Source organism: Microcaecilia unicolor, chromosome 2 (genome assembly GCF_901765095.1).
Source record: "Microcaecilia unicolor chromosome 2, aMicUni1.1, whole genome shotgun sequence".
Taxonomy (NCBI): Eukaryota; Metazoa; Chordata; class Amphibia; order Gymnophiona; family Siphonopidae; genus Microcaecilia; species Microcaecilia unicolor.
Window position 1 is genome coordinate 80,530,047 of NC_044032.1, and position 23,301 is coordinate 80,553,347.

At 41.1% G+C, this 23,301-nt stretch overlaps 1 protein-coding gene across 1 annotated transcript in view; it reads right to left on the reverse strand.

The window, feature by feature from the left end:
* C6 (complement C6) overlaps positions 1 to 23,301 on the reverse strand; it is a 126,857-nt gene that overhangs the window by 6,218 nt on the left and 97,338 nt on the right. The window contains exons 15-18 of the mRNA XM_030193083.1: positions 17,891 to 18,023; positions 13,673 to 13,864; positions 7,507 to 7,594; positions 3,445 to 3,683 (exon numbers count right to left, since the gene is read on the reverse strand). Coding sequence (XP_030048943.1) covers positions 3,445 to 3,683; positions 7,507 to 7,594; positions 13,673 to 13,864; positions 17,891 to 18,023 — 652 coding nt within the window. The remainder of the gene's footprint in view (positions 1 to 3,444; positions 3,684 to 7,506; positions 7,595 to 13,672; positions 13,865 to 17,890; positions 18,024 to 23,301) is intronic.

Genomic DNA, 23,301 nt, shown 5'->3' on the forward strand with positions numbered 1-23,301 from the left:
ACAAGAAACAAATGCTTAGCTAAGAAAGAGGTGAACCAAACAAGAACAATACCTAACAAACTGAGGGCCTCTTTTATGAAGGCGCGCTAGCGTTTTTAGTGTAAGCTAATATTTAGGGCACGCTAAACTTTAGAGAGACATCCATAGGAATAAATGGACGCCTTTAATGTTTAACGTGCCCTAAATATTAGCGCACGCTAAAAACACTAGCGCGCCTTAGTAAAAGAGGCCCTAAGGGCCCTGTTTATTAAGGAGCATTAGCATTTTTAACGCGCCTACAATTAACACACGTGCTAACCGTATAGGCACCTATAGAGATATTGTAGGCATGTACATAGTTAATGCACGTACATGGTTAACACACGTTATAAACACTAACACGCCTATAACATGGCTTAGTAAACAGGGCCCTAAGAGACATGAGACAAGAAAGGAGAAGAGAGTGATCAACCAAAATGAAAGCTGCAAAAAGTATTCTGTGTATTTGTAATGTTAGCAAAAGGCTCCTGGCTAATGAAAGCCATTTGATTTTGGTTTGGGCTAAATTTTAGAGGTGCGCATGCCAAAAAGTTTCATTTGTTTAGTTTCCTATGATATTTATGTGACTTTTTCATTTTGTTTGTTTTTATTTTAGGGCAGTACCATCAATAGTGAACTCCATTGACAACAGAACTCCCCCCCCCCCTCCCACCCTGGTTTCAGTATATTTCCCTGTAGTTTCAGGTTTAAAAGTGAAATGAAGAGAGACAGGAAATGTCATTATTTCCCAAATTGTATCGAATGAATGAATATCCCTACTGGTTTTCAGATTGCATTTCTGTTTGCCTTTCCTTTTTTGAGAAGCACAGAGCCAGTTAATTAATTAGCAAGAACAGGGCTTCTAAGTGATACTCATTACAAATGTTATAATTACTAATTCATCGTTGCACTTTGTTTCCCAATTGAGTTGCCTTTCGGTCACAAGCTGTATAAAATTTGAGCTAAAAAATTCCAAATTAGAATATTTCACTCAAAAGGCAGAATGAAGCTAGTTTCAATATTGTGTAATAAATCCTTGTTTAATACAGTGCTAAGATATGAACTACATGTTTCTTGTAAATGGAAAGAAAATAGCCCAGTATGATCCCAAACTCAGAATGACATGAGACTGGAATATTTCAATGCATAGCCTTCTTTGAATGGAGACCATCAAAATTAAAATATTCAATTTCACTGCATTTCACCAGGATCCCATGAACAAACTGCCATTTAACATTGCTCCTAGCCCATTATTGAGCTCTTTTACTAAAGCTTAATATGGACTGGAGGAGTGGCCTAACTGGGCTGTAGACCTGGGGAATAGGGTTCAATTCTTGCTGCTGTCTGACGATTGGCAGTGGGTTGAGATCCTGGGGAACCAGGTTCAATTCCCTCTGCAGCTGTGTGTGGCCTCCATTGCTCCAGGTACAATATATAATTTAAATTGTGAGCCCATGAGGGACGATGCAAAGTACCTGTAATAGAAATTGTAAACCATACAGTCACCTGAGGGATCACTTGTTGTATATCAAGTGCTGAAAATAAATGGACATTAGTGAGTGCTTATGACCCATGTGACCCGTAGGTATAAAACATAATGTGTAGCATTTACTCCTGGATTCTATATAGCACAACTTATTCATGTGTGCATATCCAGTCATATTCTGGATTTGTGCATGCAACATAATTAGTTACCAAGCTAATCAGTGCTGACATTTGCCACTTAACAATCAATTATTGACACTAATTGGTATACATTAGAATTTATATGCAGAACTGTCTAAACATATACTATAATGTGATGTGCATAAATTCTAAGTTGCATAGTTGAAAAGGGGGTGTGAAATGGGTGGATACTGCGTGTTTCTAAAATCTATGTGAATGGTTACAGAATGTACCTGATCTGCGAGTAACTTAGGCATCAGCATTTTACACCAAGTTTTACTTAGCATAACTGCCTGTGACTAAATTTAGTTGCATGGATGGGGGCTCAGCATATTCTATAAACTGCACAGAAATTTAGGCTTATTCTATAAAGTACACCAAAATTAGGCATATTTTATAGAATATGCCTAGGCGTATTTTGTTTCGGCACCGAGTTTTAGGGGTAATATATAGAATCTAGTTCTTAGTACACACTAAGCTTTAGTGAAAGAGCCTCTACATTCTCATGCAATTTTAATCTGTGCACACAGAAGATTTATTTGGGTAAAATCAACATCTGCTTGTAGAAATGCATCCTTTTAAAAATCTCTCCCCCCCCTCCCATTTTTGGATAACTGCCTACACAAAATTGTTGGTGGACCAAACAACCTGGACACAAGGGGACCTGCTACAAGCACGACAAGGAAGGAATACTGTGCCCCACTGAGTTCTAGCCGGCTAAATATGAGTGGACCAGTTGGTTCTTGCACACAATTTTTGTCTGCTTAGTTCTCACTGGATATTCAGGGGATCTTTTACTAAAGCTTAGCTCGAGTTACCTGCATCAAGGCCCATAGGAATAAAATGGACCCTATTGCAGATAACTCGAGCTAAGCTTTAATAAAATACCCCCTCAGTGCTGTACATCAGCATAAGGTAACCTATGGATTGAAATATTAGAATTTTCCCTTTTAGGTTTCTGCTATGTGTATGGGATTTCTTCTGCTATTTTTATCCTGAGTATCTGTCAAACACAATCAGACATGGAGGACTCGATATTTAAAAGGACTTATCTGCATAGCAGAGCCTGGTCAGAACTGAAATTTACCTAGAAACTGTTGATGTTCAGTGCCAGTATCCAGTTATCCGGATACTGGCGCTGAATATCACCATTATCTGCATAAGACTGGCAGTCGCTTGTATCAGAATATTCAGCACCAATATCTGGAAATCGACTGGCAACAAATATTCAGGTATAATTTCAAACACCATGGCTGGCATTTAAAAAAAAACATCAATTGCAGAGGCAAATATTGAGGGGTTTTTGTATGAATGCAGGACACTTAAAGAAGCTGTTGAAAACTCACGTTTTTTTTTTTCAGGCTTTTAAAGATGATGCAGTCAAGAGTCCAGCATCTAATCTTTGGTGGTGGTGGTGGTGGTGGGGGGGGGGGGGGGGGGGGATTTGTTTGAGATAATGAAGTAATTGTATGTTTTTTATTATGATGATGTTATGCTGTTAGCTGCTTAGGTTTAAGTGGGGTATAAGTTTTATAAATAAATAAATAAACAAAATAGCCAACTTTGAGTTTAATGGTCTGTGGTGGTATTCAATGGCACTACCCAGTTAAGTGCCACTGAATATCAGCAGATAGATCCAAACAAGCGAGTTAACCATCCAGGAGCCATTTCTATGCAGTTAAATTGCTCTGAATATCGACCCCAGAGTATACAAACTAGTCATTTCTTCCATTATACTATGGCACCATCTAGAACTCATACCTGAACATTTTTCCCATTCATGGCAGACATCATATCCACAGGGCTCTTTCTTTATGCTCCAAGCAGAAAGATTTGCTCTGTCAATGGCCCAGTTGAGGTTAATGTCTTGACATGGTCCAGACTCCAAGAAATGCAACTGCTCATCCTTCTGGCATTTTTTACTTAAGTATTCACAGCTGGAGCTTGTAAAGTAGCTTTGAGAAATTGCATCAAACACACATATATCTTCGGTGTAATGACTGTAAAAGGAGAACAAAGAAGTAAAAGTGAAAGAAACACAGAAGGTACGAACAGTGATAGCTTTTATGCTATTTTTGTAGGAATATATAGATGAATGGAAGTTGTTCAATCATACTAAGGAGCCCTTTTACTATGCTGCAGTAAAATGACCGATTTTCTATTTTTTGACTGAATGGCCATGCACGTCAGCATTTACCAACACCTAATTTGTAGGCAGTAAGGGCTCACATGCTAATCCTGCGCTAATCAGTTAGCGCATGATAATAGAGATAAGAACATTAGAACATAAGGCCATACTTGGAAAGAAAGAAGGTCCATCAAGCCCAGCATCCTGTTTCCAACAGTGGCCAATCCAGGCAATGGCGTAGCCACAGGTGGGCCTGGGTGGGCCTCAGCCCACCCAGTTAGGGCTCAGGCCCACCCAACAGTAGCACACATTTAGCTTGGCCAGACTTCCCCTTGATGGTAACCAAAACACTGCTCTCCACGATAGTTTTCAGCGCATGCTTGCTGCAGACTGCCAAGGTGCAGAGAAACATTTTCCACCAGCTGAGCTATTTTTTTGGTGTTGGGGGGGGAACACTTGGTGCCCACCCACTTCTTGCCTCGGCCCACCCAAAATCTGCTGTCTGGCTACGCCCCTGAATCCAGGTTACAAGTACCTGGCAAGATCCCAAAACAGTATAATACATTGTATGCTGATTATCCTAGAAATAAGTAGTGCATTTTCCCCAAGGCCATTTTAATAATGATTAGTGCAGACAAGCCCACTCTCCTCCCTCAGACACACCCCCTCCACAGAAAAATCAAACATAATTTTTATCATGCGGTTTGCGCGCACAGATTGAGATCTTACAACAGGACACCTGCATGTGTCCTGCAGTAAGAATGCATTAGCGCTTAGAGCAACTTAATAAAAGGACCCTTAACTGTGCAAACACTAGGTCTGCAATAGACAACCCATTCTGGAGAAATTGATTAAAAGTTGTGAAAAATATCATCACAGGAACTGGACAGTGTCTCAATACACTGCAGATCAGTGCATTAAATCTTGGTTCAATTGGGTCATTGCGATTATGTTCTTCTGATACAGTGTGCAATGATATGCTAAAAACTATTTATTATTTTTTCTATAATTACAGCTACACAAGTGCCATAAAGGCGAGAAATTTTACATAGTAAAATTGGAGAAAAAGATTTTATATATTATAGCTGTAAGGTCTAATCTTTAGGTATTTTAATGAAATGGAATGCAGATTCATTCAGGACTATTTTCAAAGTCATTAAACACAGGTACATTGTATGTTTCTGGTGGGATCAGAAAATAACATAAGCAGATTGTATTGTCTACACATATTAATTTCCAAGAAAAATTTACCTGAATGAAAAGCAGGCGCAAAATTCAATATTGGCAGCAATTTCCAAATGGAACTTATTTCACATATTAATTCCAGTTGGTAGTAATATGAAACTATGACTAGAGCTCATAGTTGCCATTTTGCAACCCAGCACCAGACAGGGTATGAGTGACTGTGGGACTGCTCTTGCTCTTACATCCTAGATCCTAGGGAACCCCCTCCCCCCAGTGGGTTCCAGGAGGGTCTTAAGGGAGCAGTGAGGGAGGATTGACTGCCTCTGGGGGAAGGACTCAATGAGGCAGTCAACCAGATAGGGAAAGGAGTGTTTGAGTCTGTGCTTCAAATGTAGGGGGGCGGAAATGAGCATGTGCTTCAGGAGGGTGGATGGGTGGGGGGTGAGGAGAAGAGAAAAGGTTTTAGTATGTTCTCCAGAGGGTGGAGGGAGGATGGTGACTGTTGCAGCTTTGGTGCTACGGTACATGCATTGGCAAATAGTATCAATATATCGTTGCCATCTGCCAATATATTTACCATGCGGAAATTTTCTGTTCTATGTAGTACATGAAAGACAGATGCTTTCCACACCCTCAGCATTTAATGCATACCTTTATACTTACTGCAACTTAGGTTTACACTTAAGGTGCATGGAGTGCAACAACTTATTGCACTTTAGTAAACAAGCCCCTAAATAGGTCAAGTTGGGTTAGGTCCATCTAATACATCACTGAATACATGCACAGAGAAGAAAGTGATTGAATTCATGTCATTGAGGCATAAAGATCTTACAAACATTCTCAGTAAAACTAACTTTACCATATGTTTATTAGATTCCAGACCACTATGGTCGATTAAGGATAGCGAGGATAGATTAGCTGAATGTTTATGGCTAATAATTAATACATCTTTTGAGAGACACAGAGGGGCATAATCAAACGGGGCGCCCAAGTTTTCCTGAGGGTGTCCTCGCAGGACGTTCCCACGAAAGGAGCGGGGAAACCCGTATTATCAAAACAAGATGGGCGGCCATCTTTCGTTTCGATAATACAGTTGGGGATGCCCAAATCTCAACATTTAGGTCGACCTTAGAGATGGTTGACCTAAATGTTGAGATGGTTGACCTTAGAGATGGTCGTCCCCGGTTTTCGGCGATAATGGAAACCGAGGATGCCCATCTCAAAAACGACCAAATCCAACTCATTTGGTCGTGGGAGGAACCAGCATTCAGAGTGCACTGGTCCCCCTGACATGCCAGGACACCAACCGGGCACCCTAGGGAGCACCTGCAGTTGACTAACTGATGCACTAACTGAACAGATGAAGCCCTTCCCTTACCGATCCCTTAGCGATTCGGAAAGGAACGGGCATGCATGAAGGAAATCGCATGCAAATGAGCTGCTTGCTGTTAACTCATTTGCACATGATTTCCTTCCTAATGAGGGGAAGCCAGTGCAGAGCAGCCAAGGGTGTCAGAGGCATAGTAAAGGCATAGATGTCCTTCTCTCAAAAACATCCACATTTTGGACGTCCACAAGGACGTCCTCAACTGCCGTCACAGGGATGGAGGCATAGCGAAGGACACACTCTAAAAAAATAAAGACAAAAGTTTTTGAAGTTGTTTTTTTTCGGGGTGGGAGGTGGTTAGTGACCACTGGGGAAGTCAGGGGAGGTCATCCCCGATTCCCTCCGGTGGTCATCTGGACAGTTTGGGCACCTTTTTGATGCTTGGTCGTGAAAAAAAGGGACCAAGTAAAGTCGGCCAAATGCTCGTCAGGGACGCCCTTCTTTTTTCCAATATTGGCCAAGGACGCCCATCTGTTAACCACGCCCCTGTCCCACCTTCGGTACACTGCCAACACACCCCCTTGAACTTTGGTAGTCCCCGCGACGGAAAGCAGTTGAGGATGCCCAAAATCAGCTTTCGATTATGCCGATTTGGGCGACCTTAGGAGAAGGACACCCATCTCCTGATTTGTGTCAGAAGATGGGCACCCTTCTCCTTTGAAAATAAGCAGGATAGGTGCCTACACGCGCCCAACATGCACCAAATTGGAGTTACTGCCCAGTTACCGTGTGGCCTTTGTGGTAATTTAAATTTTGGCATGCATCCACTACGTGCGTCTTAAAAATATTTTTTTATTTTCTGGCACGCGCAGTGGACGCACACTGAGTGACATCTGATGTGCGTAGGACATTACCACCCAAATTCTTTACCACTAGGTCTATGACCGGCGGTAAGGTCTGGGACCCAAAATGAATGCGCGGCAATTTTGATTTTGCCGCACGCCCATTTTCGGGGGAAAAAGAGGCCTTTTTTACAGGTGCACTGAATAATGATTATGCACGCACCCAAAACACACACCTACCTTTTTAAAAGGACCCCTTAGATTTTAAGCTCTCCAGGGACAGAAAAATGCATACTGCACTTAACATAAAAGTTAGGTTAATGGCAGGGAACACATCTTACCCACAGTCCTCTTCTGGAGACATACAAACACACTGTGATCCAATCTGCTTTTGCCCTGGGCCGCAGCTGCCACCAGACCCTTCTGCTTCTGTAACTGTACAGGAGTACAACATACATTTGAAAACGTAATATTAAATATGACATTTAGTATTCTTTTACTGTTTATGCAGCTGCACGAGTCTGTTCATAATTAATCTGCATAGTATATCAATTATTAGCTAAATTACAGATCTAGGGGGACATTTTCAAATTATGCATCTTCAAACAAAGTCTGTTGATCCTCTTTACCCATGTTCCTTGCCCCAATTTCCATAGAAAAAGCATGTGAGTACAACTTGCTTATTTTGTAATTAATATTTTCTTGGAGAATACCATGCATAGCTTTGAAAATAAAATCTATATGTTATTTTTCTTCCTTTTGTAAAACATGCCTACCAGAAATGCAGCTCTAAGTATATCTGTTGTAGAACAAGATGTAAGGGAGCAGTGACGACCCAGAGAAGGACACCAACCACAGGGACTTCTCATCAAGCACTTTGTTCAATTCCAATTGAAACTGTAGCTGAGATGCTAGTTGACCTTACGTGGCCATGTTTCAGCTAAATGCCTGCCTCAAGGGTCAAAAAATGATGAAACAGCCAATGGGAATTTTGAATGGACTCCGTCACCATTGCCGCATGGGAACTGCTAGTGTGGCTTGATAAAAGAGGCCCTAAATGAGGTCTCACCAGTGACTTACACAGAGGCACTATCATCTCTTTTTTTCTGTAGGCCATTTTTCTCTCAATGCACCCTTTAATTCAGGCTCTTCCCTCTCCCATCTTTCTTCTAAAGTAATACTGTTTTTTTTCTTTAAGGAGAACATGTAGGTAAGTGTTGATTCTCTGTGATCTAAAACATGTTGAACATTTTTATTTTGGCACCATAGGTGCTCAGCATGTCTTGTCTGTCTTTTAGTAAAGGAAGACCGGAGTGGTACGTACAGTTCTAGGGTTGGAAATAGGAGACTGATCTGTATTGGAGCAATTTTGTTTATAGCTGCACGCAGGGAGTTGTTCCAAGTTGTGGACTGAGAGGTCCTTTTACCAAGCTGTGGTAAAAAGGGCCCTGAAGTAACAGCAGGGGCTATTTTTCCTGCGCAACAGGGCCCTTTTTCCCGCAGCGGGTATAAAGTCCCTAAAAAAAATGGCCATGCTGTAAGATTGCTCTTACCGTGTCTCCATGCGGCGGGGAGCACTTACTACCACTCACTGAGGTGGCGTTAAGGGCTCCTATGGTAACCCGACAGTAACTGAGCAGCATGATTACCACTGAGTTAGCTGGGAAGAGGTGCGCGCTCGAGGCAGAGCTACTGCTGGAGGTTGTGTTGGGTCGGCGGTAGTTCTGGGTTGCCGTGTTGCAACCCTTTAGTAAAAGAACCCATGAATGAGTAGAAACATTTTCTGGGGAAAATATTCAACCTACTCGGATCATTGTGGGCTGTATTAGACTCAGTTATTCAGTGTCATGCCTAATTCAGGTACAAGCTCTGAATATCCTTGACTGTCACATCACTGGAAGTTATCAGGGTCTGGCCAGTATTCAGTGCTGAATAAAACAGGAGAAACCCTTCTGCAGAAGTTCAAACTTAGGAGTGCGAAGCAGCTTTATGCCATGGGGTGTAAGAAGGTTTTCAATTAAACTGCATTGATTTTGTTTGGAAGAACTCAGTGATCCCTGATGAAGGCAAGCTGCAGTTCGGCCAAGTTGGGTCCTTTTTCAAATAATATCATTTTGGTGGAACCTTGCCTGCTTTTCATTTCCTGGATCACCTCCGCTGTTGTGCTTCCAGTATTCAGTGCTGACACCCGAATAACTAAGTGGAACTGTTATTTCTGCTGTCCTACTTGCCTGGTTAGTTATCTGGGCACCAGCTCTGAATATCAGAGGTGCCCAGAAACCACCACTTGACCTTTTTGACACTGACTGGATAGTGCCACAGTGGTCAGAGCTGATATTCAGCAGTGCTCTCCAGTTAAGTTCTACTGAATATCAGGGCCTGAGCCACTGGGGGTTGTAGGAAGCCATTTCTAGGGACTGCTCCTGAGGAAGATATGTTTGAAACAGAGACTCTGTTGAGCAGTGATCTGTTACATAATTGAAATAAGTCATAAGTCCTATTTGAACTGTTTGAATTTCATGAACTTATGAACTGAGAAGGCAGCCCTGCTTGGGATTTGTATGTTATGTATTTTGATTGAGAGATTGAATACAGGACATGTTATGGACTGATATCAGGGGCGTAGCCACGGGTGGGCCTGGACGGGCCCAGGCCCACCCACTTGCCCTCCAGGCCCACCCATCCAAATCCTTCATCGCTGTCGCTGCCTTTTCTCCCGCGGCTTCCGGGAGGCAGCGATCAGCGTTACCTGTAGTGCCTGCCCTGAAATTATGCTTCTTTTCTCCCCAGGCTTCACCCCGCTCGTTTCTTCGCTCGTCGGCAGCGCTACGCTGCGCTGCTATTCAAACAGGCAGCTCCGCTCCTCTCTGCCGGCCCTACTAAACAGGAAGTGGATCAGAGGGCCGGATGGACGCGGCAGAGAGGAGCGGAGCTGCCTGTTTGAATAGCAGCGCAGCGTAGCGCTGCCGACGAGCGAAGAAACGAGCGTGGCGAAGCCTGGGGAGAAAAGAAGCATAATTTCAGGGCAGGCACTACAGGTAACACTGATCGCTGCCTCCCGGAAGCCGCGGGAGAAAAGGCAGCGACAGCGATGAAGGATTTGGATGGGTGGGCCTGGAGGGCAAGTGCTGGATTTGTGGTTTGTTGGTTTGGGGGGGGGGGATACTTTTGCCAGAGACAGTCAGACTTGTAGGAGGAAGGGGATTAGAGGGAACTGGGAAGGAAGAGAGCTGCTGGAGGTGGGAGGAAGGGGCTGGAGAGCTTCTGGAAGAGGGAGGGACGGGAGAGAGCTGCTAGACATGGGAGGGAGAGGAGGAAGGGGTTGGAGAGCTGCTGGACAAGGGAGGAAGAGGAGGAAGGGACTGGAGGGAAGGGAGAGAGCTGCTGGACATGGGAGGAAGAGAAGGAGGGGACGATGGAAGGGAGAGAGCTGCTGAAGGAAGAGGAGGAGGGGACTGAATGGAAGGGAGAGAGCTGCTGGACATGGGAGGGAGAGGAGGAAGGGGCTGGAGAGCTGCTGGACAAGCGAGGAAGAAGGGACTGGTGGAAAGGGGGAGAGCTCCTGGACATGGGAGGAAGAGGAGGAGGGGACGATGGAAGGGAGAGAGCTGCTGAAGGAAGGGGAGGAGGGGACTGAATGGAAGGGAGAGAGCTGCTGGACATGGGAGGGAGAGGAGGAAGGGGTTGGAGAGCTGCTGGACAAGGGAGGAAGAGGAGGAAGGGACTGGAGGGAAGGGAAAGAGCTGCTGGATATGGGAGGAAGAGAAGGAGGGGACAATGGAAGGGAGAGAGCTGCTGAAGGAAGAGGAGGAGGGGATCTGGATGGAAGGGAGAGAGCTGCTGGACATGGGAGGAGAACTGGAGGGAAGGGAGAGAACTGCTGGTACAGCACAAGGAGGGAGGGAAGGGAAACAGAGATACCAGACCAAGGAGATGAAGGAAAAGGGAATATTAAACCTACAGCTTGAGGGAGGGAGGCAGGAAATCAAGCAACCAAACCAGATGCTGGAAAGAGGAGGGAGTGAGAAGGAGAGAAGCTGGATGGGGTAGGGTCAGAGAGGGTAGAAATATATTGGCACTGGGGACAAAGAGAGGGGAGAAGATGGACAGAGTAATATAGGGACACAGAGAAAAGGAGATACTAAACATGGAGGAAGATAGAGGTACAGAGATGGAAGAAGATGGAAGGATGGCAGAGAAAGAGGGAAAACAGATGGAAGGATGGCAGAGAAACAGGGAAAACGGATGGGTGGGGAGAGAGACACTGGATGGAAGGATGCAGAGAGAAAGGGGAGAGACTGGAAGGATGTGGAGAGAGAAGGGACACTGAAAAGAAAAGGGTAGAGAGATAGACACTGGTTAGAAGGAGGGAGAGAGACATTAGATGGAAGGATCAGGAGAGAGGGTAGATGGGTAGAAGGATGGGGAGAGAAAGAGGGAAGATGCTGGATGGAAGGGTAGGGAGAAAGAGGTGACACTGGATGGAAGGATGCAGAAAAGAGGGGAGACTATTGGAGGATGGGGAGAGAGAGGGGAGACACTGGAAGGATGGGGAGAGAAAGAGGAGAGCTGCTGCATGGAAAGGGGGAGTAGTGAAAGATTGGAGAATAAGAGGAAGGGGCATGGGGAGAACAAGGGTGAGAAAAAGATGAAAAGCCATAAGTAGATGAAGGAAATTAAAGAATGGATAGTAAGAATGAATTAAATCTGGACACAGAGAGAGGCAGAAAAATATTGAAGAAAGCAAAGAAAAAGGAGAGAAAAATGACAAATGGCCAGGAAACCCTGGCAGAAGAGTTAAACGAAAGAAAGCAGAATCTAGAGACACAATGAGACAAAGTAAATGGCCATACAACAAAGGTAAAGAAAATAATTTTATTTTTAATTTAGGATAAAGTAATATGGTGTTAATAAAGTTTCAGAGACCAATACTTCCTTCCTTAGGTCAGGAGAGGATACCGTAACAGCATTATACTGACCTGAGGCAGGAGGTTTTGGCCTCTGAAAGCTCACTGAAAAGGATTAGGCTATTAAATAAATTGTCTGAAATCTGATGCACTGAAAAGCAGCACTTTACCCTGTGTGACAAATGCTTCTGAGTGTGACTAAATTTTGCTGGTGGGGGGGGGGGTACAGAGAAAATTTTGTGCCCACCCACTTTGGGTTCAGGCCCACCCAAAATTGGCAGTCTGGCTACGCCACTGACTGATATCACATTTAATTTGAACACTAATGAAACGTTTTCTGATGTAAGGAGAGCACTTAATGAATGGCCTGTAAAATTAAGGGCAATTTCACGTAAGTGGCTTTTGGACTTGGGTAAGTCTTTACTGAAATCCTTCCTATACTTCACATTATTTTGCTGTGAGTTGGTTTAACAAATATCCTGTATTCATTTTCTCTTTGGATTAAGGGCAGGTTAGTATTAAGTATGCAGTATTTTTACAAGTTTTGGGTATATAGTGATTCTTTAGAAGATTGTCACAGAGCGTATAGGGACAGGCTTGTAGACCTCAATATGTGTACTCTTGAAGAAAGGTGGAGAGAGGGGCTATAATAGACATGTTTAAATATCTCCGTGGCATTAATGTACAGGAGTTGAGCCTTTTTTCAAATGAAGGAAGACTCTGGAATGAGAAGGCATAGGATGAAGTTAAGAGGATATAGGCTTAGGAGTAACCTAAGAAAATACTCTTTCACGGAAAGGGTGGTGGATGCATGGAAAGTCCTCCTGGTAGAGGTCATGAGACAAGGACTGTGTCTGAAGTTAAAGAAGCATGGGATAGGTATGTGGGATCACTTACAGAAAGGAGGATTTAGTGGTTAGTGAGGATGTGCAGAATGGATGGACCATTTGGTCCTTATCTGCCATCATATTTCTATGTTTGTTTCACTGTATTTAACTGTGCAAGAGCCTCTCTTATACAAAGTTATGTGCAGTGTTTTGGAATACGCTTTGATTTCTGCATGGAAATCTCAACACGATAGAATCCTGGGGAAAGTGCTCAAGAATTTTACCTTGCACTTCTACCTTTTAATTAAATGTGAAGCCAGGAAAGAGAAAGAGAAACCTGTGTGCATCTTATTGATAATGCTGTGGTATCACCAAGGTATGTCAGATAATCCAGAATACTGGATAAGTGAAGGTCAGATAAGTGAAACTCTAGTGCATAAGTAACCCATGGGTCAGGCCTTATTAAAATTAAAGGACTGTCTTTCAAAGAGCAGTGTTTCTATCAGACAAAGAACATCAACTGTGCAATGAAGCCGAACATTGGAGATAAAGATGATATTTAGACTTGATGGAGCATACATTTAGGAACCCATCTTCAAAAGCAGGGGGTCAGAAAACCAGAAATGATTTGGGAAAATCAAGTCCTGCTTAATTGGATGACAGTCTGTTTTTCTCATAGTATTCACTGTTCCAAATTCTAGCCATCAGTGATTAGAATTTAAAGGATTTTAGCATTTTCATTCTGTACCATACCAGTTCTAAGCAGTATTCACCTTTTTCGCAGGCCAGTTGTCTCAAAATGGGAGGCATCCATGATAACTCACTCCCACATGTGTATTGCTTCTGACCTGTGACAATGTAACCAGTTGAGCAAAATAGCTGGATGCTTTCTCCAATGTTGTATTCTAGTTTAAATGGGGAGACTGACACACCTTCAGATACTGATGGCCTACTGCATACCGTCTCTGTAGGCAAAATAATACAACAAAGATTAGGGTAGAAATGATATGAAATATGCTTTACATTTGATCTAAATATTTTTATCTATATTAATGCAAAAGAATAATTGGAATTAACTGCATACTTTCTCGAAAGAACAATTGCTTTCTCGGGGGATAGAACATACTGTAGACAAGATGTAGAATGTCTTTGGTCCTAAATCAAACTGGCAAAGGTACTCAGAAATGATTCAAGTGCTTTCAGTTCAAGGTAGAAAGATCATTTTCAGTAATTAGTAAGTGTAACAAAGTGAATGGCCTTGGCCAAGAACATAGGAAATACAACAGGTTTCCTACTGCTACATCTACAATGTACACATCCTTGCTGTTTTCTCTACTAAAATTCTCATCTATAATTTAGTGCTTGACTCATTTTTTATTTTCTTTGAGTTCCAACTGTCAAGCTGTTACAATGTCCAAAATGTGTTTGTGCAGCACCTCAGTCACGTTGAAACACATCATTGCATTTCATCTACTCTCAGACTTCTCTGTTGGCTCCCCACTTAGGTCATGATCCAGTCTTACCAATCTATAAAAATCTCTTTAGGACTGTTATTACATGCTTCTCCATAGTCATTGTTCACTGTTTTCTGTCTGCCTCTCTAAGCATCTCAAGATCCAGCCTCCTCTCTACTACTCCCACACACCTTACCACTGCTAGGAAAGTGTCTTTCCACTTTTGTTGCTAATATCTGGAATAGCCTTCCTTTTCACCTTTACTGTATATTACTCATGTTTCCTTTCTTTTGACATACAGGTTGAAAATATAGGCTTTCTCTTCATTTCTATAGCAAATTTTTCATCATTGACAATTTAGAAGTCTAGTATTCAACTTCCCTGTCAACTGTACTATATTTCTCATCAGTTTCTATTGTATTACTTTATTGTATTTTTGATAGTGACTTTAAAGCATTTTGGAAGGCATTTGCATAAAATGAAAGTTCTAGAAATTTCCATAGAACTATACCATCAAACCATTTCACTGAATCTTTTCATTTTGTTAATTTAAGTCAAATTGTTTTGAGAGAGAAAGAAAAGCACAAATAGTTTAGGGGCAATAAGGGAGTAGAGGTAAAGAGAACATTTTTAAATTCTTGTTCCAGCCTGTAATGTAATATTTAACATCAAGTTCCTGAAAGGCTGAGCAGCATCAGTTAACATTGTATGGGTCACGGGGCCCTTCCAATCTTCCTTCTTGCAAGATTTGAACAATAGGCGAGGGTAAGTTGCTGTAGGCTGTGTTGGTGTACAGGGCTAGTCTTAGGCAGGGGCAACAGGGGCAGCCATACAGGGCCTCACTCTCCTAGGGGCACCGCAGCCCTCCACAAACCTATCTTAACACAGTGCACACTGGTAGTGTAGTGACCTCTTTAGGGCAGGAAGGAATGGCACTCTTTTCTGCCTGCTGCCGCTGCCACATTCTTCAAAATGGCTGAGATTTCAAGCGGCGGCCTTGCATGACTTCCATGGAAGTTTCACGAGGCCGCTGCTTGAAATCTTGGCAGCCATTTTGAAGAATGTGGCAGTGGGCAGGAAAGAGTGCTGTTCTTTCTTGTCCTGAAGGAGGCCACTAGACCACCAGGGTGCATTAAGGTAGGTTTGGGAAGGGCATCCTGAGGCTCAGTGGGGACGGGAGAGGAGACGGGAGGGCATGGCCCAGCATGGCACCCTGAGGCTCGTAGGGGGGGGGGGGGGGGGAAGAGAGCAGTCCTCTGAGGCTTGAGGGGACCCTCCCGCCGTGCACATAATTTTGTTTTAAAAGTCTTATCAAAAGAGGGCAGGGTAGCTGGGGGTAGAGCAAGGCAAGAGTGGGCCCCACTGCACTGGTCTGCACAGGGCCCCGCAGTTGCTAAGACTGGCCCTGTTGGTGGGATTGGATGTTGTACAGATGATGAACACATACCCATACCAAATAAAAAAGCATAACCTATTTTGCTCTTTCTGCTTTTTGATACTTTAATAAAGAATGCTTGTGCTTCTCCTAGGCCCTGGGTTTCTTGGTGATGGATTATGGAGACTGCAAATCTTGATCACCATCTCTGTAAGCTCACCTCTTAGGGCTATATTCAATAAATGGAGCTCAAACTGCCTAAATTTCTCTAGGAAAATGGCCCATAAATCTTCTAAAAATAATCAACAATTTACAGCAAAATAATCATCTACCTGTATTTCAGGAAGCAGGTGAAAGTTTGGCTCTTCAACCAAGCCTTTAACGGAAGAAGTAACTAACTTGTTAGCCTCACTCACACACACAAGGATTGACTCGGGCTGCACATACTGCAGCGGGACATGTTTATCCACGCCTACCCTAGCTCAGATAATATTTAACCATCTCTCTGACCTCATGTGCAACTTTCTTCAAATCAATCACCTTACTTTCTAATTCTTCCTACTTTCTTACTCATCTATATGCTACAACTTTGCCTTACCCTTCACTACCAATTATAATGTTCTAGTACATATTGTGTTGTCATTGCAAGTAGTATACCATGCCATACTTTGTATTGTTGTTCGAATATTTTTACTGCTTTAATTGCCTCCTGCTCATGTTTGATCTATTCTTACTGTACACTGCCTTGAGTGAATTCCTTCAAAAAGGCGGTAAATAAATAATCCTAATAAATCCTAATAAATAAATCTGTAACATTTAACCAAAACATGGGCTTACCGCTCGCTAATCCAGAAGTACCGCTGGGCTACTGCAGCAGCCTGGTGGTAGTTCCCACCCCCAGCACATGCCATTTCCGGAGCTATAATAATATTGTTATTTTTGTAGCGCCAGTCTTAACCTGGCGGTAATCGGCAGTGCTGTGTGCTGCCTGGTTACTGCTGGGTTAGCACAGGAGCTCTTACCTCTACCTCAAAGGGTGGCTGTAAGTACTCCTCCCTGAAATGCTTCACTTGCCATGTGGCCATTTCTTTAAAAAAAAAACCCAGCCTTTTACCCGCTGTGGTAAAAGGGGGCCTGCGCTGGCATCAGCGTGTGTTTTTGATGCTTGGTAAAAGCATGATTTAAAAATACATATATGAATGTAACATGCTAGCGTTCATAAGAACATAAGAATAGCCATATTGGGTCAGTACAATGGTCAATCTAGCCATTTGTATCACTCCATGGTGCGACTGCACCTCGAATATTGTGTTCAATTCTGGTCACTTTATCTCAAAAAAGATACAGTAGAATTAGAAAAGGTACAATGAAGGGCGATGAAAATGATAAAAGGGATGGGATAACTTCCCTATGAGGAAAGGCTAAAGCAGCTAGGGCTCTTCAGCTTGGGAGAAAACATGGCTGAGGGGAGATATGATAGTGGTCTATAAAATAATGAGTGGAGTGGAACAGGTAGACGTGAATCGCTTGTTTATTCTTTCCAAAAATACTAGGACTAGGGGCATGCAATGAAGCTACAAAGTAGTAAATTTAAAATGAATCGGAGAAAATATTTCGTCACTGAACAAGTAATTAAACTCTGGAATTCGTTTCCAGAGAATGTAGTAAAAGTGGTTACTTAGCGGGGTTTAAAAAATGTTTGGATGGCTTCCTAAAGGAAAAGTCCATAGATCATTATTAAAATGGACTTGGGGAAAATCAACTGTTTATTTCTAGAATAAGCAACATAAAACGTATTGTACTGTTTTGGTTTCTTGCAGGCACTTGTGATCTGGATTAACCACTATTAGAAACAGCATGCTGGGCTTGATGGACCTTCAGTCTGTCCCAGTATGGCAATACTTATGTACTTACTGTATGTACTTATGATCTCTATGTTTATAACTGAAATAAATAAGAATAGAAAAGATTCCTGTCCATTGGACATAGATTACAAAAACTCAGATGCTGGAAATTTTAGAGTAGGTGATGGCAAGATGGTACAATTTATGATCAACAGATCATGGTATCAATTAAGCTTTCAGCTAAGAGATTTCTGCTTTTACTTGCCTTTATTTCACATTTTCCTGATTTATATGAGCTATCAACTATATTTCACTTACTTTGACATTCCGTATTTGTTTGTGTCCAGGTTCCATCTGGTAGACACCGGATGAATTGATACCCCAAGAGTTTATGGCCACTTGTGCAGATAATCTCAACTTCTTCCCCTATAGAATACCATTTCCTTTCGTTCTATAATTAACAAATCAAATTATTAGTAGTTATAATAAAATGAGAGCAAGTAAACAAATGGGTGTTTATTATTAGGTACAAAGAATGAGCATATTTATAGCCTTTTCTGTAAAAGAAAATAAGCACCTATTTTTCTTTATAGAATACCAGTGTAAAAGGTGGTAGATGCATCTTGTATTTAGACCTGGTGTAAATGTTTGCACATAAATTGTAAAAAAAAAAGACAAGCATAGATTATAGTATTCTGTAAACTATGCCTATATTCCATTTAGGCTCCACCCACTGCCAAAGTATTCACCAGCACATTTAGGTGCTATTTTAAAAAAACAGCATGAATTTGGAATATTGGTATTTAAGCATGTATGTGCAACACATAGGTAAATATATGTTGGTATTCTGGTCATTTGCATGCATACTTGTTGCCTTCCTTATTGATTTGCCTCCTAAGTACCTACATATTATCCTAAGAACATAAGCATTGACATACTTGGACAGACCAAAGGTTCATCGCGTCCAGTATCCTGTTTCCAACATTGGCCAATCCAGGTCACAAGTACCTGGCAAGATTCCAGAACAGTAAGACAGATTTTATGCTGCTTATCCTAGAAATAAGCAGTGGATTTTCCCAAATCCATGTTAATAATGGCTTATGGACTTTTCTTTTAGGAAATTTTATTTATTTATATCCTACCTATTCAATCCATCCTATACAAACCTTTTTAAAATCCCGCTAAGCTGTTTTTACCACGTTCTCTGGCAACAAATTCCGGGTATAATTACATGTTGAGTGAAGAAATATTTTTTCTGGTTTGTTTTAAATTTTTGCTTAGCAGCTTCATTGCGTGCCCCCTAGACCTAGTATTTTTGGAAAGAGTAAATAAGAGATTCACATCTACCCGTTCCACTCCACTCCTTATTTTATAGACCTCTATCATATCTCCCTTCAGCCATCTCTTCTCCAAGCTGAAGAGCCCTAGCCACTTTAGCTTTTCTTCATTTTCGTCACCTTCTCTGTACTTTTTCTAATTCCACTATATCTTTCTTGAGATGCGGTGACCAGAATTGCACTCAGTATTTGAGGTATGGTCACACTATGAAGTGATACGAAGGCATTATAACTTTCTCATTGTTGTTTTCCATTCCTTTCCTAATAATTTCTAACCTTCTATTTGCTTTCTTAGTTGCCGCTGCACATTTTTAAACCAGATGCACTAATTGCTTTTAGCAGATGCTTTAAGTTCATAGTGATGTGGATTGTGACTGTGACTGGGAAGCTTTAGGAGAAGCTCTGGGAACTGTTGACTTCATGGGGTCATGCACTAAAATCAAGGGAGCTTTTCTTTAACTTCCTGTGCTCTGGGCCCCACTTCTCTTATGAACTTCCTATCTGTTCTGGGAGTTTGGCAGTAGCAATGATCTCACAGATGCCTTTCATTGGGAGAAACTTTCAGTGGATCTCTGGTACTGGCAAAAAAAGAACTTCTCCTTAAACAGAGACATTGAATTTTCTTATTCTTAGAGTTCCAAGAGAGTACAGTTTCATGGATTTTATAATAGGTTGATTTGAGCTGTAAGCCATGTCTTTGTTTCATAAGAATTATGGAGGTCATTCTATAAAGTGGTATTAACATCTATGATGATAGAAAATGATATAATCGGCAATGATGGTTTGGCAAACAAATAGGGGGTTGATCCTTGATACAGCCAGTAGGCGAAACATGATTCATGTCAGTCCATAAGTACCCCTGGAGCCGACACATGCATATACAAAGCTAAGTTATTGATTCTATATATTTACAAACTTGCATATGTTGCAAATTTGTGATTAAGATAAAAATATAGTATTTGAAAAGTTTTGAGATTATAAATTGTTTGTTAAAAAACCGGACTAGTGACGATATTGGGATATGTGATCTGTGTGGATAAAAGATATTGGAACCACCAGACTTCGCTACTGAGATCCATAAAAATTCCCAAAAAATCTTTCTTTACAAATCCATTGGTTGTGTTTGACTTTGAGGTTTATATTGGGCTTGTGCTATTTTCACATATTGGAGATTGAGCCTGTTACTAGTTGAATGGATAGAATATGACATATACATGCTTATGGGTGCACATACATGTGTAAATTTGAAAATCCTGCCTGAGAACTGTTCTGTAAATATGTGCATATCCTACATAGAGCATATTTGACAAAAGGACATACATTTGGGTAGGGTCTGGACAGTCTTATAAAGGGAAAAAAAACCCCAAACAAACCATTTTACTCATCTAAATTGGTCATTTGTAAATTATCTTCCCTCATTGTGGATGAAAAAAATCAAACTAAAGCCAGGGCATCAAAAAAACGTTTTAAACATTGCCCTGGATTAGAGCTTTCTGAAAAGATAAGTTATCATTCACAGAGCTCATCGGTTCCTTAGATATTAAGGGTTGAAAATTGAAAAAGTAGATCTGAATTAAATAGTCACTAGAAAGAGATTAAAGCCTGAAATTTTAGTGGAAGAAACTGGGCACTACCCTTCAGAGGCGACGTTTTTGGTTTTTAGATTTTTGGCTTCTATCCATACTGTAAGTATGAAGTTTGAAAGATTACATTTTATTTTGTATAGTAAGCTGTAAATATACTGAAATTGCAAGTTTACACTTATTGTAGATTAACTAATTTACCCCCCCCCCCCCCTCTTTTACAAAGCCGTGCTAGTGGCTGCTGGTACAGTAATGCTTACATAGTCCATTCAAAGTGAATGGGCTGTATCGGCATTACTGTGGGGCTTTGTAAAAGGGGGTTTAGTGGTTTGGTGCTCATCCTTAACAGGGAAGGTTGTGCATTTGACACCTACTGTGCTAAACTTTTATATTTTTAAAATTTGTAACAACAAATATAGCCCTGGATGGAAGGTTTCTCAAAATATATATTATAATTCCAAGAGCCCAGCAGTTGTGTAGAGATTAAGGTTTAAAAATGAAAAAAAGTAGACGAATTAAAATAGTCACTGGAAAGAGATTGAATCTTGAAATTTTAGCTTTTCAGCTCACACCACTTTTCCTGCTGTTGCCCAACCCCAAGTTTCAGTTCATGCAGTTACGATTTTTCTGCAAACTGTCAGGCCTTTATTGATGGTCTGCCTTACTTACTTTCTCTGTTCCTAAAACATCTCATAAATCTTGCAAATCTTCTGTTACTTTGTTCGGTAACCTTTAATTCTTCATTTCACACATGCTTGACCAAATAAACATTTACTTTCAGACTCACAATAACAGATATGACAAAGCTTAATGTTCATCACACCAATTACACTGTTATATTTTCCTATAATGGAATACAGGAAAAAGGGTTGTAGGATATTTTTCACACTTACCTCCTTCTTGTTTACTGTGTCGTGCTAGTGACTGCCGCACAACAATGCTGACACAGCCCATTCAAAGTGGAAGGGCTGTGTCAGCATTAGCGCACGGCAGCTGCTATAGCGGCTTAGTAAATAGGGGGGATAATTTATTTGCTAACGGACACAATTCTCATACCTAAAACACCATTTTAATACCCTAGCTGAGATAATATTTAACCATCTCTCTGACCTCATGTGTAACTTTCTTCAAATCAATCACCTTACTTTCTAATTCTTCCTACATTCTTACTCATCTATATGTTACAACTTTGCCTTACCTTTCACTACCAATTATAATGTTCTAGTACATATTGTGTTGTCATTGCAAGTAGTATACCATGCCATACTTTGTATTGTTCAAATATTTTTACTACTCATGTTTGATCTATTCTTACTGTACATCGTCTTGAGTGAATTCCTTCAAAAAGGTGGTAAATAAATCCTAATAAATAAATAACTAAATAACTTTTGTGAGCAAACAGTAAGCTTTTTAAAAAAAAACCACCTGTTATACTCACACAAAAAACAAGAACATACTTGGAAACTTGTAAAAGTGGAGGACTAGCTCAAAAGTCTTTGCAAAAAGATGGCAAGTCATCAAAACTTACACACTAGTTAGTTTTCAAAAATCATGCATTGCCTAAAATTTTTTAAAGGTGACCACTTTTTAAAATACAAAAATATTTGCCTGACATTGTATGAATTCTACAAAATATTCAACAAAAAACATAAACATTTCAAGTATTTTCTACGATTTCTTGCCACCCACACTTATACCTCTCACATAAGTTACAGTAACTGGTTTATTTACTTCAGCAAACTTTTCAAGTGAGATATCTTTTTTAATTTCTTCAGCGTTTCCAGTGTAGTTTCAAGTTTTACTCAAACTCCTCACCTTTTAGCTTTTATTTATTTAAAGTCCTCTTTTACAAAGCTGTGCTAGTGATTCCCATGTGGCAAATGAGAGGAAGACCATAGGAATTGAATGAGCTTCCTCTCATTTGCTATGTGGGAATCGCTAGTGTGGCTTTGTAAAAGAGGCCCTAACCCATTAGTAAACAACCTCTAGGGGCAGACAACTAACAACCTAATGCACCAGCAACTTTTAGATTCATTTTGAAAAATAGTTGCAGAATACACTTGAAAATTGCACGTTTTTAATTGAATGTTGTAGAATTATTATTGTAATATATAAAGATATATAGGCATGTATGTATCTTTATAAAATAGGCTTGAAAAAGGCACCTACTTGACCTTCACACCTAGGCAATTTGTTATAATATGATCCTGCATGTGGGCGCCTCTTTTTAGGTACCCCGATGCCATATAGTGAGAACCTATTCTATAACAGTACCTGGACTCTCAGATTCTGTTATAGAATACTACTACTACTATTAAACATTTCTATAGCGCTACTAGACCTACGCAGCGCTGTTCAAATCAACATGAAAAAAAAAGACAGTCCCTGCTCAACAGAGCTTACAATCTAAACTGGACAGACGAACAGACAGCTAGGGGTGGGGAAATTGCAGTGGTAGGGGTGATAAGTGAGGGTGTTGAGTAAGAGAGTCATGGTTAGGAGTCGAAAGCAGTAACAGTACCTGGACTCTCAGATTCTGTTATAGAATACTAGCATAACCTGGTATTGGCATGCCTTACATTTAGGCACTTGCATCAGCCATAGATCCGATGTAACAGCAGGCACCCAAATGTGGCAAGGACATGTGTAACTTACTGTTTTCTGTAAGGTGTGTGTGTACTCCTACCCTAGCTGAGATAATATTTAAGCACCTCTCTGACCTCATCTGCAACTTTCTTTAAAATTAGTCCCCTTATTTTCTACCTTTTACTCTCTTACCTATCTAAGGGATCCTTTTACCAAGCTGCAG